Source organism: Staurois parvus, unplaced genomic scaffold (assembly GCF_062004578.1).
Source record: "Staurois parvus isolate SC_StPar_1 unplaced genomic scaffold, SC_StPar_1.0 ptg000397l, whole genome shotgun sequence".
Classification (NCBI taxonomy): domain Eukaryota; kingdom Metazoa; phylum Chordata; class Amphibia; order Anura; family Ranidae; genus Staurois; species Staurois parvus.
Genome location: NW_028318193.1, coordinates 5,515,699 through 5,543,382, shown reverse-complemented (window position 1 = coordinate 5,543,382; position 27,684 = coordinate 5,515,699). Strand labels below are relative to the sequence as shown.

The window sequence follows — 27,684 nt, the reverse complement described above, 5'->3', positions numbered from 1 at the left end:
ACATTTGAACAAAATCTTATTTTTTTTTTATTTAATCACAGATTATACATTTGAAAAAAAATCTTATTTTTGTTTATTTAATCACAGGTTATACATTTGAAAAAAATCTTATTTTTGTTTATTTAATCACAGATTATACATTTGAAAAAAATCTTATTTTTGTTTATTTAATCACAGATTATACATTTGAAAAAAACCTTTTTTTTTTTTATTTAATCACAGATTATACATTTGAAAAAAAATTAATTTTTTTTTATTTAATCACAGATTATACAGTTGAAAAAAAAAATATTTTTGTTTATTTAATCACAGATTATATATGTGCTAACAGTGATCAAATATCATTTTGAACAAACCAAGTTATATGACAGATTTAATATTAGGCATTTACATTTTCAGCATCGCAAATAATAATGATTACCTATGTAGATGCTTTAAAGTGGTTGTAAACCCTTATATAACTATTTTCAAGAATGAAGCACATGAAGGACAAAATTAAAACCAAAATATCTGATGAGCACCTTGAATATTTATCACAAATTGCTACTACATCCATCCAACCAGATATTGATTTGTTATTTTATCAAAAACACTGTCAAATATTGCAGTAGTTTTATTTTGCCTTCTTTTACTTTTATAATAAAAAAAAAATGAAGTTTTATTACTCAGATCAGTACATTATCTATGTCAGTGATCCTTAACTTGTGATCTGCCCAACGTTTTCTGCTCATCAGCTATCCTAAGCCCTCATGCACACTTGATGTTTTTACAGCTGCTGTTTTTGGCTTTTGACGTTTTTTTTTCTACAGCTAGTAAACCCCACAGCATGTTATCCTGTGTCCATGCACACATAGACTGTAATCAGCATTTTTTGGCTGAAAAAAATCCAGGACTAGTGGGTTTCTAGAGCAGTTATTTAGCTGTAAAACGCTCTAACGCAGCAAAACGTGGTAAACCGCCGCAAACCGGTGTTTTTGGACTTTTTTTTGACCAAAGAAAAAAAATGTTTCTGGGTAAAAAAAAAACTAAAAAAAGTGGGAAAATTCAGCTAAACACTAATGCAAAAATGCTAAAAAAAGCTGAAAAACTCACGTTTTAACGTGACTTTACACAGCTAACGTTATCAAAAAGTCCAGTGTGCATGAGGGCTAATTGTTAGTGTTTTTTATGTGTGGCCCAATTCAATTCCTCTTTTTCCAATGTAGCCCAGGAAAGTTAAAAGGTTGGACACCCCTGAGTTAAGGAAACTTGACAGAGATCCAAATCTGGAGAGCATAATACTTTGTTAGGGCTAAGTAGCGTACCTCTTACCAGAGATGTACAGACAGAAACCCTACCTCTTCTATCAAAGTGAATGCTTTGGATTACATGGTGTTTCAGGGACAGTGGAATGAATTAAGGAAAGCTGAGAATTGTTATTACATCCATCGATATTGATGCATTCCTTTATCAAAAACACTGTCAAAAAGCTCACTAGTTTTATGTTGCCCTTTTTACTTTTTATAATAAAATTCTACAAAAAAAAATGAAGTTGTATTACTCAGATAGGTACATTATCTGTATCAGTGATCATTACCTTGTGATCTGCCCAACTTTCTGCTCATCAGCTATACTTATTGTTAGCATATTTTATATGTAGCCCAAGATAATATTCTCTTCTTCCAATGTGGACCAGGCAAAAAAACCCAGCAACGCATGATCCAATTTGCTCCTGCAGGGAAAAAAATTCCTTCCTGATCCCCCGAGAGGCAATTGGATATTCCCTGGATCAACTTTACCTATAAATGTTAGTATCCAGTTATATTCTGTGTATCTAAGAAAGAATCCAGGCCTTTTTTAAAGCAATCCACTGAGCTGGCCAGAACCAACTCTTGAGGGAGTCTATTCCACTATTTTCACAGCTCTTACTGTGAAGAAAGCTTTCCGTGTTTGGAGATTACATTTCTTTTCCTCCAGATGTAAAGAGTGCCCCCTTGTCCTCTATGATGATCTCAGGGTGAATAACTGTACACCGAGTTCACTATATGAACCACTGATGTATTTATACATGTTGATCATATCCCCCCTTAATCTCCTCTTAAGAGAGAATAAATTCAGTTCCTCTAACCTTTCCTCATAGCTGAGCTCCTCCATGCCTCTTTTCAGTTTGGTTGCCCTTCTCTGTACCTTCTCCAGTTCCCCAATGTTCTTTTTGTGAGTTGGTGCCCACAAGTTCTCCTTTAAAAATGATAAAAAAAAAAGATGTGATGAATTACAGATGCAAAAGTTATTCATAATGAACTAATATGTATATTTTTACAGTATACATCTTGTAGCATTACTTCTGCAATTGCATTTGTAATAGTGTATGTTGTTCTCTTACATAAAATTCTAAATTTCTGTTTACTGGTCCTTTAAAACACATTGGTGGAGATTTATGAAAACTGGAGAGAGCTGTAAAATCTGGTGCAGCTCTGCCACTGCTGACTTCTCATTTTGCAAAGGCCATTTGTCTGGCTGTCACGTTGACTTCTGCCTTCAATAATTTAGATCACTAACCCTTAAGAAGTATGCAAATAAGAAATGTTGACTTTCTTGAAATGTAACACTTCAACCAAGTTAGTGACACTAGGGGATGATTTACTAAAATTGGAGAGTGCAAAATCTGGTGCAAATCTGCATAGAAACCAATCAGCTTCCAGGTTTTATTGTCAAAGCTTAATTGAACAAGATGAAGTTAGAAGCCAATTGGCTGCCATGCACAACTGCACCAGATTCTGAGTGCATCAGTTTTAGTAAATCCACCCTACTGTGTGGTGGAACATAGCAGTGGGGAAGTAAAGAAAAGGTGAGTATGTTCTGCAGCAGAGGGGCATTGCATTGTCCCACCTGTACTAATCTGCATAGAAACCAATCAGCTTCCAGGTTTTATTGTCAAAGCTTAATTGAACAAGCTGAAATTAGAAGCCAATTGGCTTCCATTTACAGCTGCACCAGATTCTGAGTGCTCCAGTTTTAGTAAATCCACCCTACTGTGTGATGGAACATAGTAGTGAGGAAGTAAAGGAAAGGTGAGTATGTTCTGCAGCAGAGGGGTGTTGCATTATTATTATTTCAGGTACTTATATAGTGCCGTCAATTTATGCAGTGCTTTACATATATATTGTACATTCACATCAGTCCCTAACCCTCAAGGGGCGTACAATCTAAAGTCCCTAACTCACATTCATACGTACACATACTTTGTCCAACCTGTACTAATCTGCACAGAAACCAATCAGCTTCCAGGTTTTATTGCCAAAGCTTAATTGAACAAGCTGAAGTTAGAAACTGATTGGTTATCATTTACAGCTGCACCAGATTCTGAGTGCTCAAGGTTTAGTAAATCTACCCTACTGTGTGGTGGAACATAGCAGTGGGGAAGTAAAGGAAAGGTGAGTATGTTATGCAGCAGAGGGGGGTTGCATTATTATTATTTCAGGTGCTTATATAGTGCTGTCAATTTACACAGCGCTTTACATATATAGTACATTCACATCAGTCCCTAACCCTCAAGGGGCGTACAATCTGAAGTCCCTAACTCACATTCATACGTACACATACTTTGTCCCATCTGTACTAATCTGCACAGAAACCAATCAGCTTCCAGGATTTATTGTCAAAGCTTAATTGAACACGCTGAAGTAAGAAGCTGATTGGCTTCCATGCACAGCTACACCAGATTCTGAGTGCTCAAGGTTTAGTAAATCTCCCCCTTTGCTGTGATATTCAAATGTGTTGTCTTATCAAAAATCAAGCTGTATAGATCATCGTGTTACAGTCCATTTTAAGCAGTAAGATTTCAGTTTTGGAACACATATTCATGTAAATTTATCACAAGACATGCAGATAAGAGAAGAACATCAAGGAACATTAGCACTGTTGAAGCATTATGATGTTTCCAAGCTGTTCAAAAGATGTACTCAAGAAATATTCTTTGGATTCGTATCAGTAATCACATTTTCCCAGAAGAAAAATCTGTTTATACCCGTGCATTTCACTTTAGGGAAAGGGCAGAGTGTTGGCTTATAAGCAAAGTATTTTAAGAAAGAGGTCTTTGTGTCTTAACTAAAAATCATTTTAGTCATACAAAATAGATGGGCTTTTTTTGGCAGCAGTTGACAGATTTTTATAAAACGCATCTGGAGTTAGAGAAGACTATATATAATATAAAACGGCTGACCTCCACTTATTGATTGCTTTTGTTTTATTTTGTATGTCTCTTTTGATTAATTTAAGTGCCATGTCCACTGTTTGGCACATACAAAGTGTTATCCATAACTCTGTGCAATGTTCCAACTTTGATGGTTGTCATGGGAGAGATAGAAACAAAGCTATACTGTGTCTGTGGGAATGCAGCTTCCTGACAGAAGTCCTAGCACTGGCACACATAAACAGATATGCATGTTGTCACATCAGCTCCCCCCATGGCAACAAACACATTTCAACATGTTCCCGATGGTACATTTCTTACTTTAATAGCTTATAGAGACATAAGCAACTTAAAGTGAACCTGTGATTTGCCTAAGAAAGGACACATGACTTCTCCTTGTCCCTGCTGGCAAACAAAATGTTATGGGAGACTAAGTATGGCATTACAGTGAACATCTTAATTTGCTGTGAAATGCCAGACTATTTTTGATTTCTTTAAACCATCCCCAAGTGTTGTAAAAAAAAAGAAAAAGGAAAAGAAAAGCAGCTCACCTGAAGTCCGGAGCTGCACCCCCCGGAGTAGCTTTTCTTCAGCACAAGATGTCCCCAGTCTATCAGGTTGAGCAGTTGAGCACATATCACAGGGTATCACTACCCAGCCCCTTGAGCGGGCCCCACCAGGGCACCCTTTATTTACAGTCTACTGGTGCAAAGAGCATGCTGATGTCATCACGTCAGTACTGCTGTCTGCATCAGTAAGGACTAGGGATGCACTGAAATTTCGGCGACTGAGACATATCAGCCAATAATAGCTCTATCGGCACTTAGCCAATAGGAAAAATTTATCCGATACAGGTGCCGATACAGGGGACTGTGTGTACTGCAGATGTGAGGGGGGGGGGGGGTGGCACAGAAAGGCAGGAGAGGAGCAGTGTATACAGTGACTGGCTGTCACTATATGCTGGTTTTTAAATGCAATTGCCGTTTTTTTTTTTTCCCCTTCACTATAGCTCAGAGAATCAGCTGTCACTTTCCCCAGCTAAAAGAAACTAAAGTATCTTTTTAGTTTCTTTCCCGAGTGAAAAGAAACAAAGTTTCCTTTAGCTCCCAAGAAAATGACAGCTAAGGTGAAAAAAAAAAAAGCCGGCAATTGCATTTAACCACTTGCCAACTGCGCTATAGCCGAATGACGACTACAGCGTGATTGTTCAGTTCTGAGAGGGCGTCATATGACGTCCTCCCAGAACACGCCCTCCTGTGCGCCCCCGGGGGCATGTACCCGGCGATCTTCGTGATCGCTGTGTCCTACGGACACAGCTGATCACGTGATGAGGTAAAAGGCCAATCACAACGGACTTTCTAACACGTGATCAACTGTGTCCAATGACACAGCAGATCACTGGTAAATACAGTTGCCAGTTATTGCCTGCACTTTCCTCACGCTGTCACAGAGTGTGGAAAGTACTGCCAATAACCGGCAATTGTCAGAGGACGGATCGGCACCGATCATCAGGGCACTGATAATCAGTGCCCTGATGATCAGTTCCTAGCATTGCCACCCACAAGTGCCCAGCAGTGCCACCCACCTGTCCCCAGCAGTGCCTAGGAGTGCCACCCATCAGTGTCCAGCAGTTTCACCAGTCAGTGCCACCTATCAGTGCCCATCAGTGCTGCCTATCAGTACCCATCATTGTTGCATATCAGTGCAGCAGCATCAGTGCTGCCTCATCAGTGCCACCTCATCAGTGCCGCATATCAGTGCTACCTATCAGCAAATTTTTTGCTTTTTTTTGTTTATAGCGCAAAAAATAAAGCACCCAGCAGTGATTAAATACCACCAAAAGAAAGCTCTATTTGTGTGAAAAAAAATTATAACAATTTCATATGGGTACAGTGTTGCACGACTGCGCAATTGTCATTCAAAGTGGAACAGCGCTGAAAGCTGAAAATTGGCCTGGGCAGGAAGGGGGTATAAGTGCCCTGTAGGCAAGTGGTTAAAAACAGGCACTGACATATAGTAACAGCCAGTGAGGGAGCCTCTCTGTATACACTGCTTCCTCACTGTATAACTGCTCCTCTCCTGCCCCCTCCTTGCACACAATGCCCCCCTACAAAGAGGACCTGTCACTTATATGCTATCACATAGGGGACTATAAAATCATAAGTTAAAAAAAATAAATAAAAATATACATGAAAGCAGAAATTTAAAACAAAAATTTGGAGCCTCCCCACCCCCACATACGCAGACATTTCGGTTCGGTTTTCGGTCACATGCATTCTGAATTTTCTGTATCGGTTTCGGCACCAGAATTTTCATTTCGGTGCACCACTAGTAAGGACCTTCCAGTCAAAGAAGAGATGATGACCTTGGATATACTGAATACTGGATTTGGGGTTGGAGAGAGTCATGGAGCTGAACTTTAAAGTGTTACTAAATCCACAACAGTAAAATCAGTCTGTATATGCAGTAACGCATGCTTGTTATACTCACTGTGGAACCTAAGTGGTTAATCCTCTGCATTGTGTAAAAAGTCTATTTGATCCTTTCTTCTCTGCCCCTCCTCTTGTTGAAATGACCACCTGATACAGACTGAACCCGTGGTCACATGCACATGCTCAGTTTGGTGTGTATTGCTTTTAGGCGATCTCTGAAAACCAATCTCTTCAGGGAAGCCTATCCTGCCTTCAGCTAATAATGGAATCTTCTATTCCTTCTACCAGTCCATCCCCCACAGTTATTACCTTTTGTACCACCAGCCCCTTCCGCTTAGAACCTGACCCTCTTGTATTGTTGCTGTACTGTCTCCCTTTATATTGTACAGTGCTGAGCAAACTGTTGGCGCTATATAAATCTTGTATAATATTAATAATAATAATATGTCTCTGAAGCTTAAACCTTGCAGACCCCTACAAAAGCAAGGCTGTCCAATGGTGTCCAAAAACATGAAAAGTACAGTGGGGCAAAAAAGTATTTAGTCAGCCACCAATTGTGCAAGTTCTCCCACTTAAAAAGATGAGAGAGGCCTGTAATTGGCATCATAGGTAGACCTCAACTATGAGAGACAAAATGAGAAAAAAAATCCAGACAATCACATTGGCTGATCTGGAAAGAATTTATTTGCAAATTATGGTGGAAAATAAGTATTTGGTCACCTACAAACAAGCAAGATTTCTGGCTCTCACAGACCTGTACCTTCTTCTTTAAGAGGCTCCTCTGTCCTGCACTCATTACCTGTATCAATGGATCCTGTTTGAACTTGTTATCAGTATAAAAGACACCAGTCCACAACCTCAAACAGTCACACTCCAAACTCCACTATGGTGAAGACCAAAGAGCTGTCGAAGGACACCAGAAACAAAATTGTAGACCTGCACCAGGCCTCTCTCATCTTTTTAAGTGAGAGAACTTGCACAGTTGGTGGCTGACTAAATACTTTTTTGCCCCACTGTATACGCTGAAAGTACCTCCAGATTTGTTTCATGGTGCTCAGAGACTACAGTCTTGTTGGGAAAGTCCCACACTATTATTATTATTATACAGAATTTATATAGCACCAACAGTTTTCTCAGCGCTTTACAATATAAAGGAAGACAATACAGTAACAATGCAGTTCAATACAAGAGGGATAGGAGGGCCCTGCTCCTTGGAGCTTACAATCTAGGGGGGAGGGGCTAGTGGTACAAAAGGTAGTTGCATAGTAGATAAATAGGGTTCAGTGCACAAACACACTGACATGGCAGACGTATTAAGAGTCTATTTGCATAATGAGGGGTAAGGAACAGTCTCACCAAATTAGGTGGTGGTCTTTCCATTAAGAGAATCCTGATTGATAACGAGCTGCGGGCTTTCCCCCTTGATGATGTCACGTGTACTGACAAGCTTCATCGTTGCGGGCTTCCTCGGTGGGTGTGACTATAAATACTGCTTGCCATGCATGTAATATAAGACCAAGAAAGAACTGTGATTTCAATATTTAAAAAATCAAAATAACCAAACTTTAATATTATTATGAATTTATTAACATTATGAATGTGAATTCATGTATATGGACATCTCTAGACTACCCATTTGCCCAAGCACAAGAAAAATATTCTGTCAAAATGCCACTAAATTGAAGACAATAACATTTATATGCGACAAAAGAGTGTTGGACAGTCTGTTCATGCACTATGGTATATTTTAGTTTATACTGGATTTTTGTTTTTTTCCCATTCATAGAACTGAAATTATGATTTTGTAAGAGGTTGGTAATAATGATATAATATATTACCGGTATTTTCTTACATTTAGGATTGTGGCAGGTCCAGATGATGGGGATTCCAGAAAAAAACTGAATATGAAAACAGACCGGAATCCTGTTCATTTTTCGAAAACGTCTAGAATCAAGCAAAAGGACAATTTAAGCAGCAATGCACAAATACAATCTAAGTCATCCAGCTTGACTCAGAATTCCAAGATAGGCGTTCATCCCTTAGAAGCTCAAGATTGCAATTTGCCATCCTGGAATTTCTCAGTAGATTTAACAGGTTCTATATTTCCTGACATCAATAAGAAATCATCCATTAATATGAACCAGTGTTGTATGGCAAGTAAGGAGCAAACTTCAAACTTTAGCCTGGACAGATATAACGATGAAATATGTCACGTTCAGTGGTTGTGTGACATTGGAGGACTTGAAGAAGTGAGCTTAACAGAGGCTTTGTTTAACAACATAACAGATGTCAGCAGCTTAACTCCAGAAATGAACAAGCAAAATGCCTCAGTGTCAAGAAATGGACATTGCCATTCGATTGATTTATACCCTGATATGATGATGCTAGAACATTCCGCAACAGGCTCTGGATATAACTATGTTAACACAATAAAGAATGGAAAATTAGCAGACAAGATCGATGAATTTAATAGGATTGTATTTAAGACTGGCAAAGGAAATTCCGTTTCTGATGAATCATTAGATGTGGAACTGCCTGTGGAGAAAAAGCCATCACGTTTACCGAAGTGTGAATGTCCAACCACTGAGAAAGCCACTGAGATGATCCAACTAGTTAAAGTACCTGACACCAGTGAACAGTTTTGTTTGAACAACAGTCTTTGTAAGCCTTTTAAGACTGTGAAAAGCAGCACTCCCAGCCAGACAACTGGTCCTCAAAATGTAAGTAGCTACCAAAATGTCCTACAAGAACACAACTGGAAAAGAATCAACTTGTCAGGGCGGCCTCGATCAGCTGATTCTAGATCTAACTATGGGGTTGTTGAAAAGCTTTTAAAAAGCTATGAAACCAAAACTGCTGCTTCCTTTTGTAGTTCTAAGCAATCACAGAGCAAACTGACACAGTCAGGCTTCCTGTTGACTGATAAAAATTCTGAAACTTTGAGCCAAAGCTTAGAAATGCTTCATCTCGAAAAAACAGCAAAAGTTTTACAGAATGACATCCACTGGCAGCCACGACAGGATGCAATGAGCCTCCAGCTACCAGAGGTAAAAATATAATTCTCATGGCTATGTTTATTGTTATGTTATGCATGTGACATAATGTCCAAGATACTCCGGGTACAAGGTTTGATTTAGTAACAAATAAATTGCCATCCCACACCGACACATACCAGAGCTATTTTTAATGGAAAGCAATTCTAAATCTGAATATTTTACAGTTAAAATCATCACATAAGTTTACACTGGTTTAAAGTTAGAATTTGAATTCAGCTCTGTTTCATGATTGTAAGGTATTTCAATATAATCGTTTTTCCTACATTATATTTGGCATGTTATAAGCCAAGGCCTTCCATAGGATCCTCTACTATATTAAGCCCTGGTTCACACTGATGCAGTGCAGAGTACACAGCGTTTTCAGTGCGAATTCTGCACCGCATCAGAATCACACCCCGTTCATGCGAACTGCTGCAGGTGTGTATGTTAAATTAACAAGACCCCGAAAGTGATCCGCAAAACAAGGTGCGATGTGCAGAATCGGATCGCATAGGTGTGAATACCTATGCAGGTCGATTCTAGTGCGGACCATAAAAGGGTCCTGCACGTTTTTGGTGCGGGTGCGGAGCAAATAGAGCCATGCATAATGTATGGCTCCGATCGCACCGCACATAAATCGCATGTGATTTGTACAGGAATGCGGTGTGGTTCCTGTGCGAATCACATGCGATTGACTGCATCGCACTGATATGAGCCCAAGCAGGTGGAAGAAAGCACCCATTTATACTTGAGCATTTTCCTGCTTCGTTCCCTACCCTTAACTATGCTATACTACACCTGACTATGCAGAATATCATTATGTCTAATTGCCCCTGTTCACACTTGTGCACTCAGTCACTCTACGCTGTATTATGAGCAAAAAAAGTACTTGAGCATTTTTTGAGCGCATTCGGATGTTCTTCCAAAGACTTCATCAGGAATGCCTGTAAACATGCCAGACGTGCAGTTTTGGATATTGTTGCGTGTGTTTTTACAGTTTATGAATACTTCTCCTCCTATAGAACTGCTTTTCTCCTTGCCCAGCCCAGAAAACAAACTGCTGAAGCTCAATACACGTGCAGGCTAAATCACCATAGCAAAATAGTAGCTGTTTGCCATAATGTGTTAGTATGCACAGTATATTAGCACATTATAATAGACCTACCTTGTAAGCAACCTCTCCAGCAGTGCGATGTCAGCGCTTACCTTCATCACCAGCATTTCTATCTTCTCCCAGACTTCTGGGTTTGATGTCTTCAGCTGCTTGATTGGCCAGGCTGGAATTACTTAACCTCAACATTGGTGCTAGTGGTGCACCGAAATGAAAATTCTGGTGCCGAAAACGAAAAATCAAAATGCACTTGGCTGAAAACCGATTTTAAAAATGCATATATATTTTTTGGAAATAAATACACTGATTGAAAAAAAAAAAAAATAACCCAATTTTTTTGTAAAATATGAAAGAGGATATTACAATGAGTAAATTGATACCCAGCATGTCACGCTTTAAAATTGCGCACGCTCGTGGAATGGCGTGAAACTGCAGTACTTAAAAATCTCCATGGGTGATGCTTTAAAAATGTCTACAGGTCAGCAGTGTAAAGTTACAGAGGAGGTCTAGTGCGAGAATTATTGCTCTTGCTCCGACGTTCGTGGCGATACCTCACATGTGTGGTTTGAACACAGTGTACATATGTGGGCATGGCCTATGTATGCGTTCACCACTACGTGCGAGCATGGGGAGACGGGATCACTTTAAACTTTTTTTTTATTATTTATTTAATGTTTTTTGTTTGGTTTTTTTTGCACAGTTAGACAAAGACTTGGTTGAGTCCATAACTAATCGTTTTTTGTTTGGTTTGCTATTATACTGTAAAGTGCTGTGTAAACTGTTGGCGCTATATAAATCTTGTATAAAAATAATAATAATAATAATTTCCCATATGGAAGAAAAATATATTTGAAATAGATTTTTAAATATATTACTTTCAAATATATTTACATATATTTGAAATGCTACAATTTTGGCCATATTCAGTATATTTCAAAATATATATATATACATATACCGTATGTTGAAATGCATTTTTATTACAAAATATATGACAAATATGTTTAAAAATACATATCAAATATTTGGAATGCATTTACAAATATATGTTAAAATTACTTTTTTTATATGTTCAAAAAAATCTGAAGAATATATTTTAACCACAAGCCTACAGGACACTTATACCCCCTTCCGGCCAAGGCCAATTTCCAGCTTTCAGCGCTGTCATACTTTGAATGACAATTGCGAGGTCATGCAACACTACCCATATGAAATTTTTGTCATTTTTTGAGCTTTATTTTGGTGGTATTTACTCACCTCTGGGATTTTTATTTTTTCTTAAACAAACCAAAAACCACTGAAAATTTAAAAAAAAAAACATTTCTTAGTTTTTGTTATAAAATTTTGTAAATAAGTGATTTTTCTCCTTCACTGATGTGCGCTAATGAGGCTGCAGTGATGGGCACTGATCGGCTGCACTGATAGACACTGATAGGTGGCACTGATGGGCACTGATGAGGAGGCACTGGTAGGTGGAACTGATGGGCATTGACAGGCATCACTGATGGGCACTGAAAGGCAGCACTGATATATGGCACTGACAGGTGACACTGTTAGGTGTTACTGACTGGCACTGTTAGGTGGCACTGATGGGCACTGATAGACGGCACTGACTGGCACTGATAGGTGGCACTGATTGGCAGCACTGATAGGTGGCACTGAAAGGCAGCTCAGATGGGCACTGATATGTGGCATTGATGCGGCACTGATGGACACTGGCACGTGGCACTGATGAGCACTGACACAAGGCACTGATGGACACTGACAGGTGGCACTGCTGCGGCTATACTGATCATCAGGGCACACTGATCATCAGTGCCCTGACGATCTGTGTACATGTCCCCTCCGTGGAATGCCGATTATTGGCTCTCCTCTCCTCTGTCAGCGTGACAGCTCGTGAGGAGATAAAAGCCGATAACCGGCATTTCCCTGTTTACCTGTGATAAGCTGTGATTGGACACAGCTGATCACATGACTGAGCCGACATCTTCGGCTCTTTCCGTGGATCGGTGATCCGCTGTGTCCGAGGGACACAGGGCACCGCCGATCGCTGCGCTGCGTGCTCCCTGAGCCGCACATGCGCGGTGAGAATGGAAGGACGTCATATGACGTCCTCCCAGAATGAGAGAACCAACTTGCGCCTGTCATTTTACTATATGGCGGGCGGAAGGTGGTTAAAAAATATATATTTTTAAAAATATGTTTTTTTTTAAATATATTCTTCAGATTTTTTTTTTCCTCTTCCATTTGGGTTACAACAGTTTTACCAATAGAAGGCACTTTTTTGAGTTAATACATACTTGAATAGGATTGTTTTTAGCGTCACGCTAAGGCTGGCCATACATCATACAATTATCTTGTATAATTTTCCTTTAGATTCACCAAAAACCATATAATATGAAGTCAAACCTGAACAACACTTTCAATTATATACAATTAGGCAGGCTCTTGCACTACATAGTTGAAAGTAAATCTAAAGGAAATTGGGCAGAAATTGTATGTAAAATTGTATAGTGTATGGCCAACCTAAAGTTTATATCCATCTTTAGTGACTGGGTTTAGGTGAACCTAAAGGCTAATTAAATGTGCTTTCTGACTGCGTCCTTGTTAGCGGTTCACTGATTGACAGGGGCACTATTCCTCCCACTGACACCAATGATGGGGCACTATTCCTCCCACTGACACCAATGATGGGGTACTATTCCACCCACTGACACCAATAATGGGGCACTATTCCTCCCACTGACACCAATGATGGGGCACTATTCCTCCCACTGACACCAATAATGGGGCACTATTCCTCCCACTGACACCAATGATGGGGCACTATTCCTCCCACTGACACCAATGATGGGGCACTATTCCTCCTACACTGACACCAATAATGGGGCACTATTTCTTCCACACTGACACCAATGATGGGGCACTATTCCTTCCACTGACACCAATGATGGGGCACTATTCCTCCCACACTGACACCAATGATGGGGCACTATCCCTCCCACTGACTCCAATGATGGGGCACTATTCCTCCCACTGACACTAATGATGGGGCACTATTCCTCCCACTGACACCAATGATGGGGCACTATTCCTCCCACTGACACCAATAATGGGGCACTATTCCTCCCACTGACACCAATGATGGGGCACTATTCCTCCCACACTGACACCAATGATGGGGCACTATTCCTCCTACACTGACACCAATAATGGGGCACTATTTCTTCCACACTGACACCAATGATGGGGCACTATTCCTTCCACTGACACCAATGATGGGGCACTATTCCTCCCACACTGACACCAATGATGGGGCACTATCCCTCCCACTGACTCCAATGATGGGGCACTATTCCTCCCACTGACACCAATGATGGGGCACTATTCCTCCCACTGACACTAATGATGGGGCACTATTCCTCCCACACTGACAACTATGATGGGGCACTATTCCACCCACTGACACCAATAATGGGGCACTATTCCTCCCACTGACACCGATGATGGGGCACTATTCCTCCCACACTGACACCAATGATGGGGCACTGTTCCTCCCACTGACACCAATGATGGGGCACTATTCCTCCCACTGACACTAATGATGGGGCACTATTCCTCCCACTGATACCAATGATGGGGCACTATTCCTCCCACACTGACACCAATGATGGGGCACTATTCCTTCCACTGACACTAATGATGGGGCACTATTCATCCCACACTGACAACTATGATGGGGCACTATTTCTCCCACTGACACTAATGATGGGGCACTATTCCTCCCACACTGACAACTATGATGGGGCACTATTGCTCCCACTGACACCGATGATGGGGCACTATTCCTCCCACACTGACACCAATGATGAGGCACTATTCCTCCCACACTGACACCATGATGGGGCACTATTCCTTCCACTGACACCAATGATGGGGCACTATTCCTCCCACACTGACACCAATGATGGGGCACTATTCCTCCCACTGACACTAATGATGGGGCACTATTCCTCCCACATTGACACCAATGATGGGGCACTATTCCTCCCACTGACACTAATGATGGGGCACTATTCCTCCCACACTGACACCAATGTTGGGGCACTATTCCTCCCACACTGACACCAATGATGGGACACTATTCCTCCCACACTGACACCAATGATGTCTTTCCACTGACATCAACAATGGGCACTATTCCTCCCACACTGACACCAATAATGGGGCACTATTCCTCCCACTGACACCAATGATGGGGTACTATTCCTCCCGCTGACACCAATGATGGGTCACTATTCCTCCCACTGACCCCAATGATGGGGTACTATTCCTCCCACTGACACCAATGATGGGGCACTATTACTTCCACTGACACCAATGATGGGCACTATTCTACCCACTGTGGGAGGAATAGTGTACCACCATTGTTGTCAGTTGAAGGAATAGTGCCCCATCATTGGTGTCAGTGGGAGGAATAGTGTCCCACCGTTTTTGTCAGTGGAAAGAATAGTGTCCCATCATTGTTGTCAGTAGGTGGAGCTCTAATAGGAAGAGGTGGAGCCTAAAGAGGAAGGGGTGAATTTTACAGACAAAGGGGTGACCTCATGGTAAGTTGACTAGATTTTCAAAATGAAATCCAGGTAACATCCTATTGCTTTTATTGGGGGTGGAGCGGGGGTTGGGAGCATAACATAATGCAAAGCACGCCACACTAAATGTTGGTTGCGACCACGCCAACAGTGGGAGGGGCCTAAGAGGGCATGGTATAATGACACCTAGGCCAAACTTTGCTCTGAGTCAAGAGTGCTGACCCAGGTGGGCATTGCAGGTCACCGTCACAAGCAATGGCAAGGCAACAAATAATCCACAACCCTACTGACCACAAATGAAGTCTGCACAAGTCAGGAGAGGAAGGACTGGGGCCACCATATAGTATTGCCATGTGAGATCAGCAATAAAGCTGGCCACACCCCAAAATTGGGCACTAACATTAGGGACACACCCCATTTTTAATAGCCAGACGGGTAAAATACTGGTCAAGTGGAAACCTTAGTTTCAGGTCACATTCTCAAAAAATAAGCAGCAAAAAGATATAGAAAACTTTATCACACATATATAAAGAAGATCTGGACTGGAGAAGCATGCCAATTAAAAGGAAGTAGAGAGCAAATGACTAGAGTGGTCTTTCTGCAGCTGATCTGTTCCCCATTACTGACTTACCATGTTTTAGTCTGCACCGTGCCTCTGTGTGGGGGCTACATGGGTGACAACAGTGAATGTCCCTTTTTTGGTTTGTGAAGCTGTTGGAATACAGTGTTCATGTATTTTGTGCAACAACTACATCAGTACTCAGTAGAGATATATTCTTCAACCAGTAGATGGCAGTGTTAATAAGTTTTTAGCTGTGTCTATGGTATATTCTAGGTCTTTTCTCTGAATAAAGTTTCCTGTTTCCTTGTTGCGGTGAAGCAGAAAAGCACATGTGGACTGGGCACTGTCTGCTCTGTAGGCCTATATACACAATTTCTAACAGATTACAGGCCAAGTCATAATCGACTACAGCAAAAAAGTGCAAGATACAGCAACAGAATAAAAAAAATGGCCAGTAAGAGCTCGTTCACACTTGACTTTATTTCTAACTCTTGCCAAACACCTCTATAGCGTTTGACAGGCGTTAGACAGGCTTTTGGGAAGCGTTTTTAACGTTCCTCGAACGCTCTCCAAACGCCCTATGCACGGTTTTGAGACCAAGCGTTAAAACCGCACCACAGACGCCTATAATGAAGTTAAATGGTTTCAACGCTCTGCAACCGCCCCGCAAACGCCTGCCAGGTGTTTGAGGAGTGGAACCATAGACTTGAATGGGAGGCTTACACGCCGCCTGACTCGACATGAGGCATCCGTTTTGCCTTTACGCAAACGCGACGCTATCGCTTCAGTGTGAACAGCACTGTGTGCTGCCATGTGCAGAATTTTCATAGGCATTTGAGAAGTGTTAAAAAAGCTTCACAAACACCTGTCTGACGTCTTCTGATATAGTTAGTGTGAACGTAGCCTTAGCTATAATAAGTAATTCTTTGCTATAAGCAAATTGTGTAAAAAAAAAAAATTCTGATCATTTCCCAAAAGTAGTACAATGTTACCATAGTAACATTATACTACTTTGGTCATAGTGAAATATGAAAAAAAATCTTAAAAAAAGAGAAAAAAATGTAATAAAAAATTAAAAATTATATATATATCAATCAATCAATCAATCAATGGATCAATTTTCAGATATACCCCATAGTTTGTGAACTCTATAACTTTCCTACAGACTAAATAATACATACTAATTTGGATTATTTTCTCCAAAGACATGTAGCAGAATACATCTTGGCCTAAATTTATGAAGAACAATTATTTATTTGCAAACTTTTATAACAGAAACAAATTGTTGGTCTGTTTTTGTTAATTTAGCAAAAAATAAAAAACCCCAGCGATGATTAAATACCACCAAAAGAAAGCTCTAGTTGTGTGAAGAAAATGATAAAATTTTAGTTTGGGTACAATGTTGTATGACCGCGCAATTGTCATTCAAAGTGTGAGAGCGCTGAAACCTGAAAATTGGCCTGGGCAGGAAAGGGGTAAAATGCCCGGTATGGAAGGAATTGGTTCATCACAGGATTCAAACTTATATCCAGTTCTTGGGGTGAAGCTAATAGAACCCTGATGTCTCCATAAAGAGGACCTTGTCACTACTATCACATCGGGGGCTTGTCAGTGCATACATACATCAATACACGGTTAGGACATATGTACATATCTAAACACCTATTACACGCCCCTATACACACCAGAAGTGGAAGAAACATTTTAGGGCTGTTATTTTAATTTATGGGTTGCCTATTAGCAATTTTGGATATCTTCATTAATTGCCTTTCGCAACCGTGCATAATTTACTAGGTTAGCTAATGCATACTAGAACTAAAACACCTAAATGTGGCCTGCATGTGCAAGTTTTGATAACCTCTGGTCATGAAAGGGATAAATAAAAACAAGAGGAAGCAATGAAAATGGAACTATACCAATTTTTTTATTGTATGTTTATGAAAGTATAAACCTTTAAATTGTCTTCATGTACTCTGATTAAACAGAGAGTCCTTTGGTGAAATCAATTGGCCAAAAGTGGAGATCTAGCGATCCTCTCTGCCATTCACTGACACACTTTTGACCAACAGATGTCAAGCCTGCCCACCACAACAAGGTAGACTCTCCTAGGGCAGGACCTACACTAAGCTACACTAAGCTACCCTACTCAATGCTAGTCATTGTTTTTCTAATGTTGGGTGTATGTTTGTAGCAGGCCTCATCCTAGAATCTGTGTGTGCGATCTACTCTCTCCTCATTTGGTTGTCATCTCTCTAAAGTATGTAGCAGTCAGTTTATGTACAAGTGGACGTCCTCTGTTAGTGTAGGTCGCTGTATGCCAGTCAATGTGTGTTGACCAATGTGTGTCTGTAAAGAAATGTCAGTCCTGTCTTCACCTCGGCACATATCCATACTGCTTTGCAATCTGAAGTTCTTCTTCTCTTCTTTCAAAAAATCTTGGTCTTCCCGATTTGACAACGAAGGACTCCATCATCCTGTCCATCTGTGCATACAGCTTTAACTTGAAGATCTCTTCTTTCTTCTCTGGTGGAAATGGTTTGGAGATTTCCGGGTTGATTGATTTTATGCCTTTAGATGAAAAATGAAATAATGTTTAGTTTGGTGCACAGAATATAACACTCAACATGTCAAGCCTAAAAATTGCAAACAACAAACTTCAGTTCCCTAAATTTTCCCTAGGTGACATTTTAAAAGCCTCCACAGGTCATCAGTTTAAATTTAAAGTGCTATTAAAGGTTATTTTTTTTAAATTAAAATAAAAAAGAGGTTATATTTATCTGCTTTGTGCAAGAATATTGCACAGAGCGGTCCTTTGCCTCATCTTTGGCAGTCCCATATTGACGCTGTGCACTCCTTCATTCGAGTGCCCCCTTAGCAAGCGGTGTACTATAGGGGCACTCAAGTGGATGTGCTCCTGAGCCAGACTGTATGCATCTATAGACACACACACCAGTAAGCCATGCCCTCGCTTCCTTCTCACTGGAGTTTAATTGACAGCAGCAGGAGGCTAGGGCTCCCACTGCTCTCAATGTCTCTTGTGAGACTAGGAAGTCAAAGGAGTGGTGCTGCAGACGGGACACTGCTGGAGTGGTGACAAAAGTCATCTAAGTGTTTAGGGACAGAGAGGCAGAACAAATAGTGGGGAGCTTCATACCTTAATGCAGAGAATGCACTAAGGTTACAACCATATTGACTTTGGAACAACTTTAAATACATATTAACCACTTCCAGTACGGACACTTTTACCCCCTTCCTGCCCAGGCCAATTTTCAGCTTTCAGCGCTATCACACTTTGAATGACAATTGCACGGTCATGCAACACTGTACCCATATGAATTTTTTAGCATTTTTTTGAGACAGATGAAACGTTATTTTGGTGGTATTTATTCACCATTGGGATTTTTTTTTTGCTATATAAATGAAAATGTCCAAAAATGTTGAAAAATAGTGTTTTTCTTATAAAATTTTGCAAATAAATATTCTTTCTTCACAAATCTTGGCCAAAATGTATTCAGCTATGTTTTTAGTAAAACAAAATAACCCAAATTAGGTTATAACTAAAAATTATAATTTAAAAAAAAAAAATTTTACATTTTTATTTTTTTTATATCATTATGTATGTTGTTTTTTTTTTAACATACTGTCACCCTAGCAGTACAGTGTCACCATAGTGACACTGTACTACTTGTGGGGGGGTGATGAAGATTTTTTTTTTACACTGATTGCTTTTACACCCATAAATCGCATACTAGCTCATTATAAAGGACTTGCCTTAAAATGAAGCCATCCAGCGGTGTGCTGTCATCACTGCAGAGGCTTCCATCTTCACCCTGTCTACCACTTTAACTCTGAGCGCCCCCTTAGCAAGGGCTACCCATGTGAGCACGCTCCCAAACAAGGCTGTGTGTTTCCATAGGCACACAGAGTGCTGGTAAGCCATGCCCCCAGCTCCCTCCTCATAGGAGTTTGACTGACACCAGCATGGACCTATGGCTCCCACTGCTCTCATAGTCTCCTATGAGATTTTTGTACATATTTATTCAATTATTTAACATTTTGACATGGCACTAGGGTCCCTTCTAGGCAGCTTCCATTTGGACCATAGTGTTGATACTTTGGTCATGAACTTGTTTGGTGCTTTTTCTGCTGCAGGGACCGCACTGACTGACTGAGTTGTCAGTAATATACTTTATGAACCTTTTAAATTTGTAATTTATTTATTTTGGATAGTAGGAAATGTAAATTTGTCATTTAGACAAAGTGATTTAGTCTCCCTAGCAGTGAAACAAAGAGCAGTAAAGCCTTGAAAGGGGCTCTAGCTGCTTGCTACCCAATCTGAAACACAGAAAAATGATTTGGCTTTAGATACACTGTTTCTGACACCCACGCCCCAACACCCCCCCCCCCACACACACACACACACACACACCATGCTGTCTCTAATTCTGTTATACATCGAAATGTAAGTGTTTGTCCCTCTGTGTGATTATAGTTCCCATTTTCCAGGCCATTCCAGCTGGATTTGTTTGTTTCTTTTACCTCCCAGTAGTCCCTCTTTTGGAACCAAATCCATCTGTCCTGCGTTCCTCCATAGGTACCCCTCTTTTTGGACAGATGTGTAGACCTGTATAATAAATGCAATACTTGAAGTAACATTAAACCTTCATTTTTAAAAAAAATAAAAATAACAAACATATTATACTTACCTGCTCTGTGCAACGGTCTTGCACAGAGCAGCCCCAGTCCTCCTCTTCTGGGGACCCCCGCTGGTTTGGACTTAGAAAATACAGCCAGTTCCCAGAAGACCTCCTGCTCTCTAGTTCCTATGTCACCTTCATCCATGCTCGCCTCCAGAACTTCTCCTGAGTTTCTCCCATTCTATGGAACTCTCTACCCCAATCTGTCCAGCTGTCTCCAAATCTATCCACCTTTAGACGATCCCTGAAAACCTTTCTCTTTAAAGAAGTCTATCCTGCTTCTACCTAGTAATTTATTTCCTCCATCAGCTCATCCCCCCCACAGCTATTACCTTTTGTATCACTCCACCCTTCCTCCTAGATTGTAAGCTCTAACGAGCCGGGCCCTCTGTTTCCTCTTGTACCAAATTGTAACTGTAATGTCACCTTCATTTTGTAAAGTGCTGCGCAAACTGTTGGCACTATATAAATCCTGTATAATAATAATAATAATAAAGATGATGTGACCAATGAAGATGGTGGTGAAGGACCTGGCATGCAGTGGCTTTGGGCAGAACAAAGCTAAATTTGCTGGGCGGGTGTAGAACAAAACGTTACACTCACTTTCCCTGCTGTCTAGTAGATGGACCCATAGATGAGCTAAGATGCATTTCACGTGATAAAAGTTAATTGAACAGCAGGAAGATTGAATGTGGCTTTTCATGTGACTTCAGGGGAGAGCAACTGAGATTGGTAAAACCCAGTTATTTTTTTCCTGTTCCCCCATCAGGTGTAAAAAAATAAATAGCCTAAGCTGCAAAACTCATCTTCAACCTGAACACTTGCTGCAGGTCATTGACTTACCCCAGGCTCACACTTATGCAGATTTCAGTGCGTTATCTAGTTTGCAAAAACACACTACAGTCTATTTAACATGGCTTCCTATGGATCTAGTTCACATCTGTGCATTTTGAGCTGGTGCTTTTTTTTTTCTTAAAGGGTCAGGGACATTTTTTTCCTGCAGTAGATTGCGTTTTGCGTGTAATAGACCTCATTGGACCCGCACCAAAAACACAAGTGTTGCGCTTTTTATGCCTTTTGCTTTTTTTGTTTTTTTTTTTGCTAATAGGAAAGTATGACAGTTCTGTTCATGTAGTGTGACTTTGATGTGACTTTGATGCTACTTGAGTGCCAGAGAGTTTAAAATTGCATCAAAGTCACAGCACATGAACAGAACTGTCATACTTTCCTATTGGCCAACAAAAATACCGAACATAAAAAAATGCATCAAAAACACGTTTAAAAATGCAAAATGCACTGCAAAATGGGCCAAAAAGACTTGCCAACTGCAACCTGCATATATGTGAACCTAGCCTTAGAAAGTATAGAAACCATTGGATCAGCATGACAGTCAAATATCATTTACAGAATTCATTCAGCAATGGCAGCCTATGTATTTCTCTCATTACAGGTTTCCTGGCATAAAGGCAGAGTCAACACTTACCTGTAAACTTGTAGAAGGCCTCTATGTCTTGTATAGATGTTTCGGGGAACCCCAACAGAGATTTCAAGAGCGGGTGTTCTCTATTGGTTCCTTCTTTCCATCTCTTCACTGGTCTCCCCTCCTCTGCAGATGATGAAGAATGTTGTGCTTTTCTCTTCATCATCATCCTTGTGTCCTAATCACAATGCACAGGGTTTGTAACTGAGGGATGTAGGTGTATGTCCTGTCTGTTTTTATGTTACAGTACTGACCCCCCAACCCCAAAATACAACTTTAAATCTTAAAATAACTTTATTTATAGATATATTATCACTAAGTAACAGAAATCAAAGAACTGTAAAGGCAAACCCGATACAAACTGTCCCCTAACCCCCCCTTACAGCTGTAGCCAACTGCTCCCCCACCCCCAAACTCCCCAAAAACACCTAATCTAAACTTTTAAACAAATATCAATTCTATTAAATAAATACAATCAAAAAGAAATTGAAAATCGATAATATTAAGCAAGCCTGTTCAGCGATCTGGGTCTCTTCTGTCTTCAGACAACGATGCGAGCACCATCCAGCTCTGAAGGGAGAGTGAAGTGACAGTTGGAGCTGACCTGTGACAGTTGGAGTTGACCTCAGGTCACATGACCTCACCTCAGGTGCAGCCTGTTGCTATGGATCATTCTTCTTAGTGATCAGATGATTGGACCTAATAAATAAAAAAATATATACAGTACATATATTGTATATTTTATATATAGCTATATCTATCTACAGTATAACATTTTTTTTGCTCCTAGCTTTGCCTAGGGGAGTATACTATCTATCAATCTATATACAGTATTATATATATATATATATATATATACACACACTTTTTTTTGTCTATTTTATTTCCCCCTAGGCTAGGGGAATATTTTATATATATATATATATATATATATATATATATATATATATATATATATATTTATATATTTATTTATTTACTTATCTTCCCCTAGGTAGGATTGGACCTAATAAATAAAAATATATGTACAGTACATCATCTATCTATCTATATACAGTACTCTATATATACAGTACTTTTTTGTCTATTTTATTTCCCCCTAGGCTAGGGGAATATTTTATATATCTATATATATATTTATTTATTTATTTACTTATTTTCCCCTAGGTAGGATTGGACCTAATAAATAAAAATATATGTACAGTACATGATCTATCTATCTATATACAGTACTCTATATATAAAGTACTTTTTTGTCTGTGTTACCCCTACTTCCTGACATTTTAAAACCTTCGTCTCTGGCTCTGGAAATGAGAACAGCCAAGCATAGCAGTAAAATACAACCAGAGTTCTAACCCTTTCCTCCTCTATCCAAAACTAAATTGGCTGGAATATATTTATCCTGCCAGTAATCGCCATATTTCCATCCTGACAGATTTCCTTTAAAGATTTCCAAGAAATCGGAAACAACATGTTTTTAAACGTATCTACAGTAGGTATTAACACTGAATGGTCACACCTTCTTCAGCTCCTGGCTTTCACCTAACCTTTAAGCTGTACTTTCCAAAGTTCACTTAAAGTTCTATCTGCTGGGAAAATCTGTCAATGAGATGCAACTACAATAGCCTATATGGGAGTCATATTCTCACAATTACATTTCAACTTGCAAAATGATTGCAAACATAAGGAGGTTGTTATTTCTAGGGATGAAGTGTGGGTTGTCATTGAACCCAAAGGGTGTGAAGTTCAAAGTACTGGCAAATTCACAAGGCTAAATTTTAAAGGACCCATTTTGTCCTGCCTGACCTTTCAACTGTGGTCAGCAGGGTTAGAATGGCTAATTATGGTGGATTTGGTATGTGCCAACCCCCTGGCTATAAAATAATGGGTTCCCAGCAGCCATTTGTCAATGTGTGTTTGAACAGTTAAAGTGTTGCTAAACCCAGGACCCTGCATTCACTACATGGAAGGGCAATTATTTCAGTAAATATAAACTGCTAAATACCTTTTCTCATCAGCAGTTAGAGCAGTCTTGTGACTTCTATCAGTGTCCAGCTGAGCACTGGTTAACGCTTGTAAGAGTCATTTGCATTCTGCTCTAACTGTTCTCTGAGGCTGCATGACCCCTGACCCTCTGGACAGCGCTGATTGGCCCTGTGCTGATCACATGCACCCACACAAAGAAAAAAAAACTTGAGCAATACACACTAAGCTGAGTATGTGCAGAGTGACTTCTAGAGCTCTGTACTATCAGCAGATGGATTGGGGACAGTTAAAGTGTTACTAAATCAACAACAGTAAAATCAGTCTGTATATGCAGTAAAGCATGTTTCTTATACTCACTGTGGAACATAAGGGGTTAATTCTCCGCATTGTGTAAAGGATGTTGTGATACTGTTTTCTCTGATCCTCCCCTTTTCCATAGTACCCAATCCATTTTCTGATAGAACAGAGCCTTGGGGGCAAGCTACACATGCTCAGTTTTGTGTGTATTGCTAGACATTTTTTTTTCATGGGAGAGTGCATGTGATCAGCACAGGGCCAATGAGCACTGTCCAGGCAGAGGGTCAGAGGTCCTGCAGCCTCATAGGGCAATCAGGGAAGATTGAAAACTCCTCCTACAAGATTAGCCAGTGCTCAGCTGGAGACTGATAGGTCAGGGGTTTTGCATTCTCCTAGAGCAGAAAGAAAACTCCTCTTACAAGCTTTAAGCAGTCCTCTGCTGCAGTTACAAGACTTCTATATACTGCTAATGAGAATAGGTATTTACCAGTTTATTTTTACTAAAATATTTGCATTTTCATGTTGGTGTACTATGGGAGACCAGATATAGTGAATGCAGCGTCTTGGGTTTAGTAACACTTTAAAGAAGGGGAGGATCAGAGAAGACAGGCTCAAACAGCCTTATTACATGATGTGGAGGGCTAACACCTTAGGTTCCACAGTGAGTATAACAAGTATGCTTTACTGCATATACAGACTGATTTTACTGTTGTGGGTTTAGTAACACTTAAGGGCCATTTCACACCACATGCAGTCCAGTGCGTTTTTTTCTGCATCAAAAAAGCATTGATTGTAGATTACATGGTTTCCAATAGCATAGTGTACACTAGTGCAATCAGTACCAGTATGTTCCAAATCCAGAACAAAAGTAGAACATGCTACATTTTTTTTTCTGCACTGAACAATACTGGAACTCAGTAAAACGCATCAAAAATGCACTGGAACGCACATGTCCTTATTTACGTTGAAGAAAAAGAGAAGGGAAAGAGTGAACCGGAAGGCATCAAAAACACGCATACAGAAACGCATCTGGACTGCGTTTCTATGATGTAAACCAGCCCTAAGGGAGAGCTGACAGTCTGTGTAGGGATATTTAGATGCTCTATTGTGTTAATTTACTGTGGAAATCAGTGTGGTGAGACTGTAGGAAGGTTCTACTCCTCCACTCTTCCTCTTGCTGTTGTACCTCCAGTGCCCAGTCTATCAGTCCACAAAGACTGTGCTCCAGAAGGAACACTTTTGTCTACTGCCTCCATTCCCATGAAGCAGAGGCAACAGGGGGCTGAGGATGAATGTGAAAAGGAGGAGGGTTGGAGTGTTAGTGGTGAGACTGCTTTCACCCCCCACAAAACCTTGGTGTGTATGGGTGTGGTGAGGTTGTAGAGGACAATTTTATTTTCAGCAATGCCGAGAACTCTGGGTTGTCTGCTGCAAGCGGATTATATCAAATGGGGTCTTTTATGCTAAAACACCTGCTTAAGGACCCTAGGATTCAGGTCACAAAAGCAAGGGACCACTATTGGGTGACTTCCCTAAAAGATGCCTGATACAAGATTAAATGGTTGACCTCCGGCTACCATGCCAGAGGGAGCCCAAGATTAAGCACTTTGAGAAGGTGCTGCATAAGAACCACATTACTTCACTTCCTGATGGTGGCAGGATCTCCTCTGATGACCAACATGCCTCCAGCACTCTACACTGAAAGGAGGAACAGTGTCGCTTTTTAGAGTTTTTTAAAACACAGTGGTAGCGCCCAGTAATTGCAGGCACTACCTGAGCAACATGATTGCTGAATATGTTGGGTTCAGAGCTGATGTGAAAACTCTGGTTCTAGAACTTCTGACTTATCCAGCAGCCAGTGTGCTCTCTGAGAAACCTTCAGTAGAGCAGGAGGTTTTGTTAGGGAAGGGGAAAATGTCCCCTGACAGTGTGGACCAATTTACTTATATTAAAATTAACCAGTTATGTATTACGATTGACTACAAAAATCCTGCTGCTGATGCTATAGATAGACTAAAGTGTCATCAGGCCCAAAAACATTGTGTGGTGATACACAATGTGTCTGTGGCTGGACCCCAGCTGCAGAATTTCTCATTTATGCTGCAGGGTAAATCTTGTTCGGCCTATTCTAGTACTCAGACCCTGCAAACTTGCCACACAGTGTTTCTGCGGCTAGATTTTAGCTGCACAATTTCTAATGTTTGTTGCACATTAAATCTCGTTTTGTGTCTCAATTTTTTGAATTTCTTGGTTTGCCTCTCAATTAATACACTCCAATTAGCTTTGTATTGCCAACATACTGTCCAGCCACTGTACAATGTGTGTAGCCATTGTCTCTCAGATAATAATTGAAATTAAGATAAAACCTGCTTTTTCTCTCCCTTTTAAATCGGCCTTAACCAAGCTGCTTCCATACATAGCCATTGAAGCCACTAGTCACTGAAGGTGTCCCTCTAGATTGCACTATTCTATAACATTACACACAACTTAAAGGCATTGGCCTTAACCAAGCTGCTTACATACTGTACATAGCCACTGAAGCTTCTAGTCGCTGAAGGTGTCCATCTAGATCGCACTATTCTGTAACATTACACACAGCTTAAAGGCATCTCCAAAACATGTAATGTAAAGGATTAGTGTTTTTTTTTTCACACAGAATGCATCTGTAGCTGGACCCCAGCTGCAGAATTTCTAATTTATCCTGCAAGGTAAATCTTGGGCTGTGGCCTATTCTAGTACTCAGACCCTGCAAACTTGCCACGCAGTGTTTCTGCGTCTGCATTTTAGCTGCACAAATTATGTTTGTTGCAGAGTAAATCTCGTTTTGTGTCTCAATTTTTTGAATTTCCTGGTTTGCCCCTCAATTAATACACTCCAATTTGTTAAATTTCGTATTGCCAACATACTGTCCAGCCACTGTACAATGTGTGTAGCCATTGTCTCTCAGATAATAATTGCAATTAAGATAAAACCTGCCTTTTCTCTCCCTTTTAAATCGGCCTTAACCACGCTGCTTACATTCATAGCCACTGAAGCCACTAGTCGCTGAAGGTGTCCCTCTAGATCGCACTATTCTATAACATTACACACAACTTAAAGGCATTGGCCTTAACCAAGCTGCTTACATACATAGCCACTGAAGCCACTAGTCGCTGAAGGTGTCCATCTAGATCACACTATTCTGTAACATTACACACAGCTTAAAGGCATCTCCCAAACATGTAATGTAAAGGATTAGTGTTTTTTTTTTCACACAGAATGTATCTGTAGCTGGACCCCAGCTGCAGAATTTCTCATTTATCCTGCAAGGTAAATCTTGGG

The 27,684-nt window shown here is 40.3% G+C and overlaps 1 protein-coding gene across 1 annotated transcript in view; it reads left to right on the top strand.

Annotated features, from left to right (window-relative positions):
• KIAA0408 (KIAA0408 ortholog) overlaps positions 1 to 27,684 on the top strand; it is a 71,335-nt gene that overhangs the window by 33,312 nt on the left and 10,339 nt on the right. Inside the window, exon 6 of the mRNA XM_089686461.1 lies at positions 8,462 to 9,650. Within this exon, the coding sequence (XP_089542587.1) occupies positions 8,462 to 9,650 (1,189 nt within the window). The remainder of the gene's footprint in view (positions 1 to 8,461; positions 9,651 to 27,684) is intronic.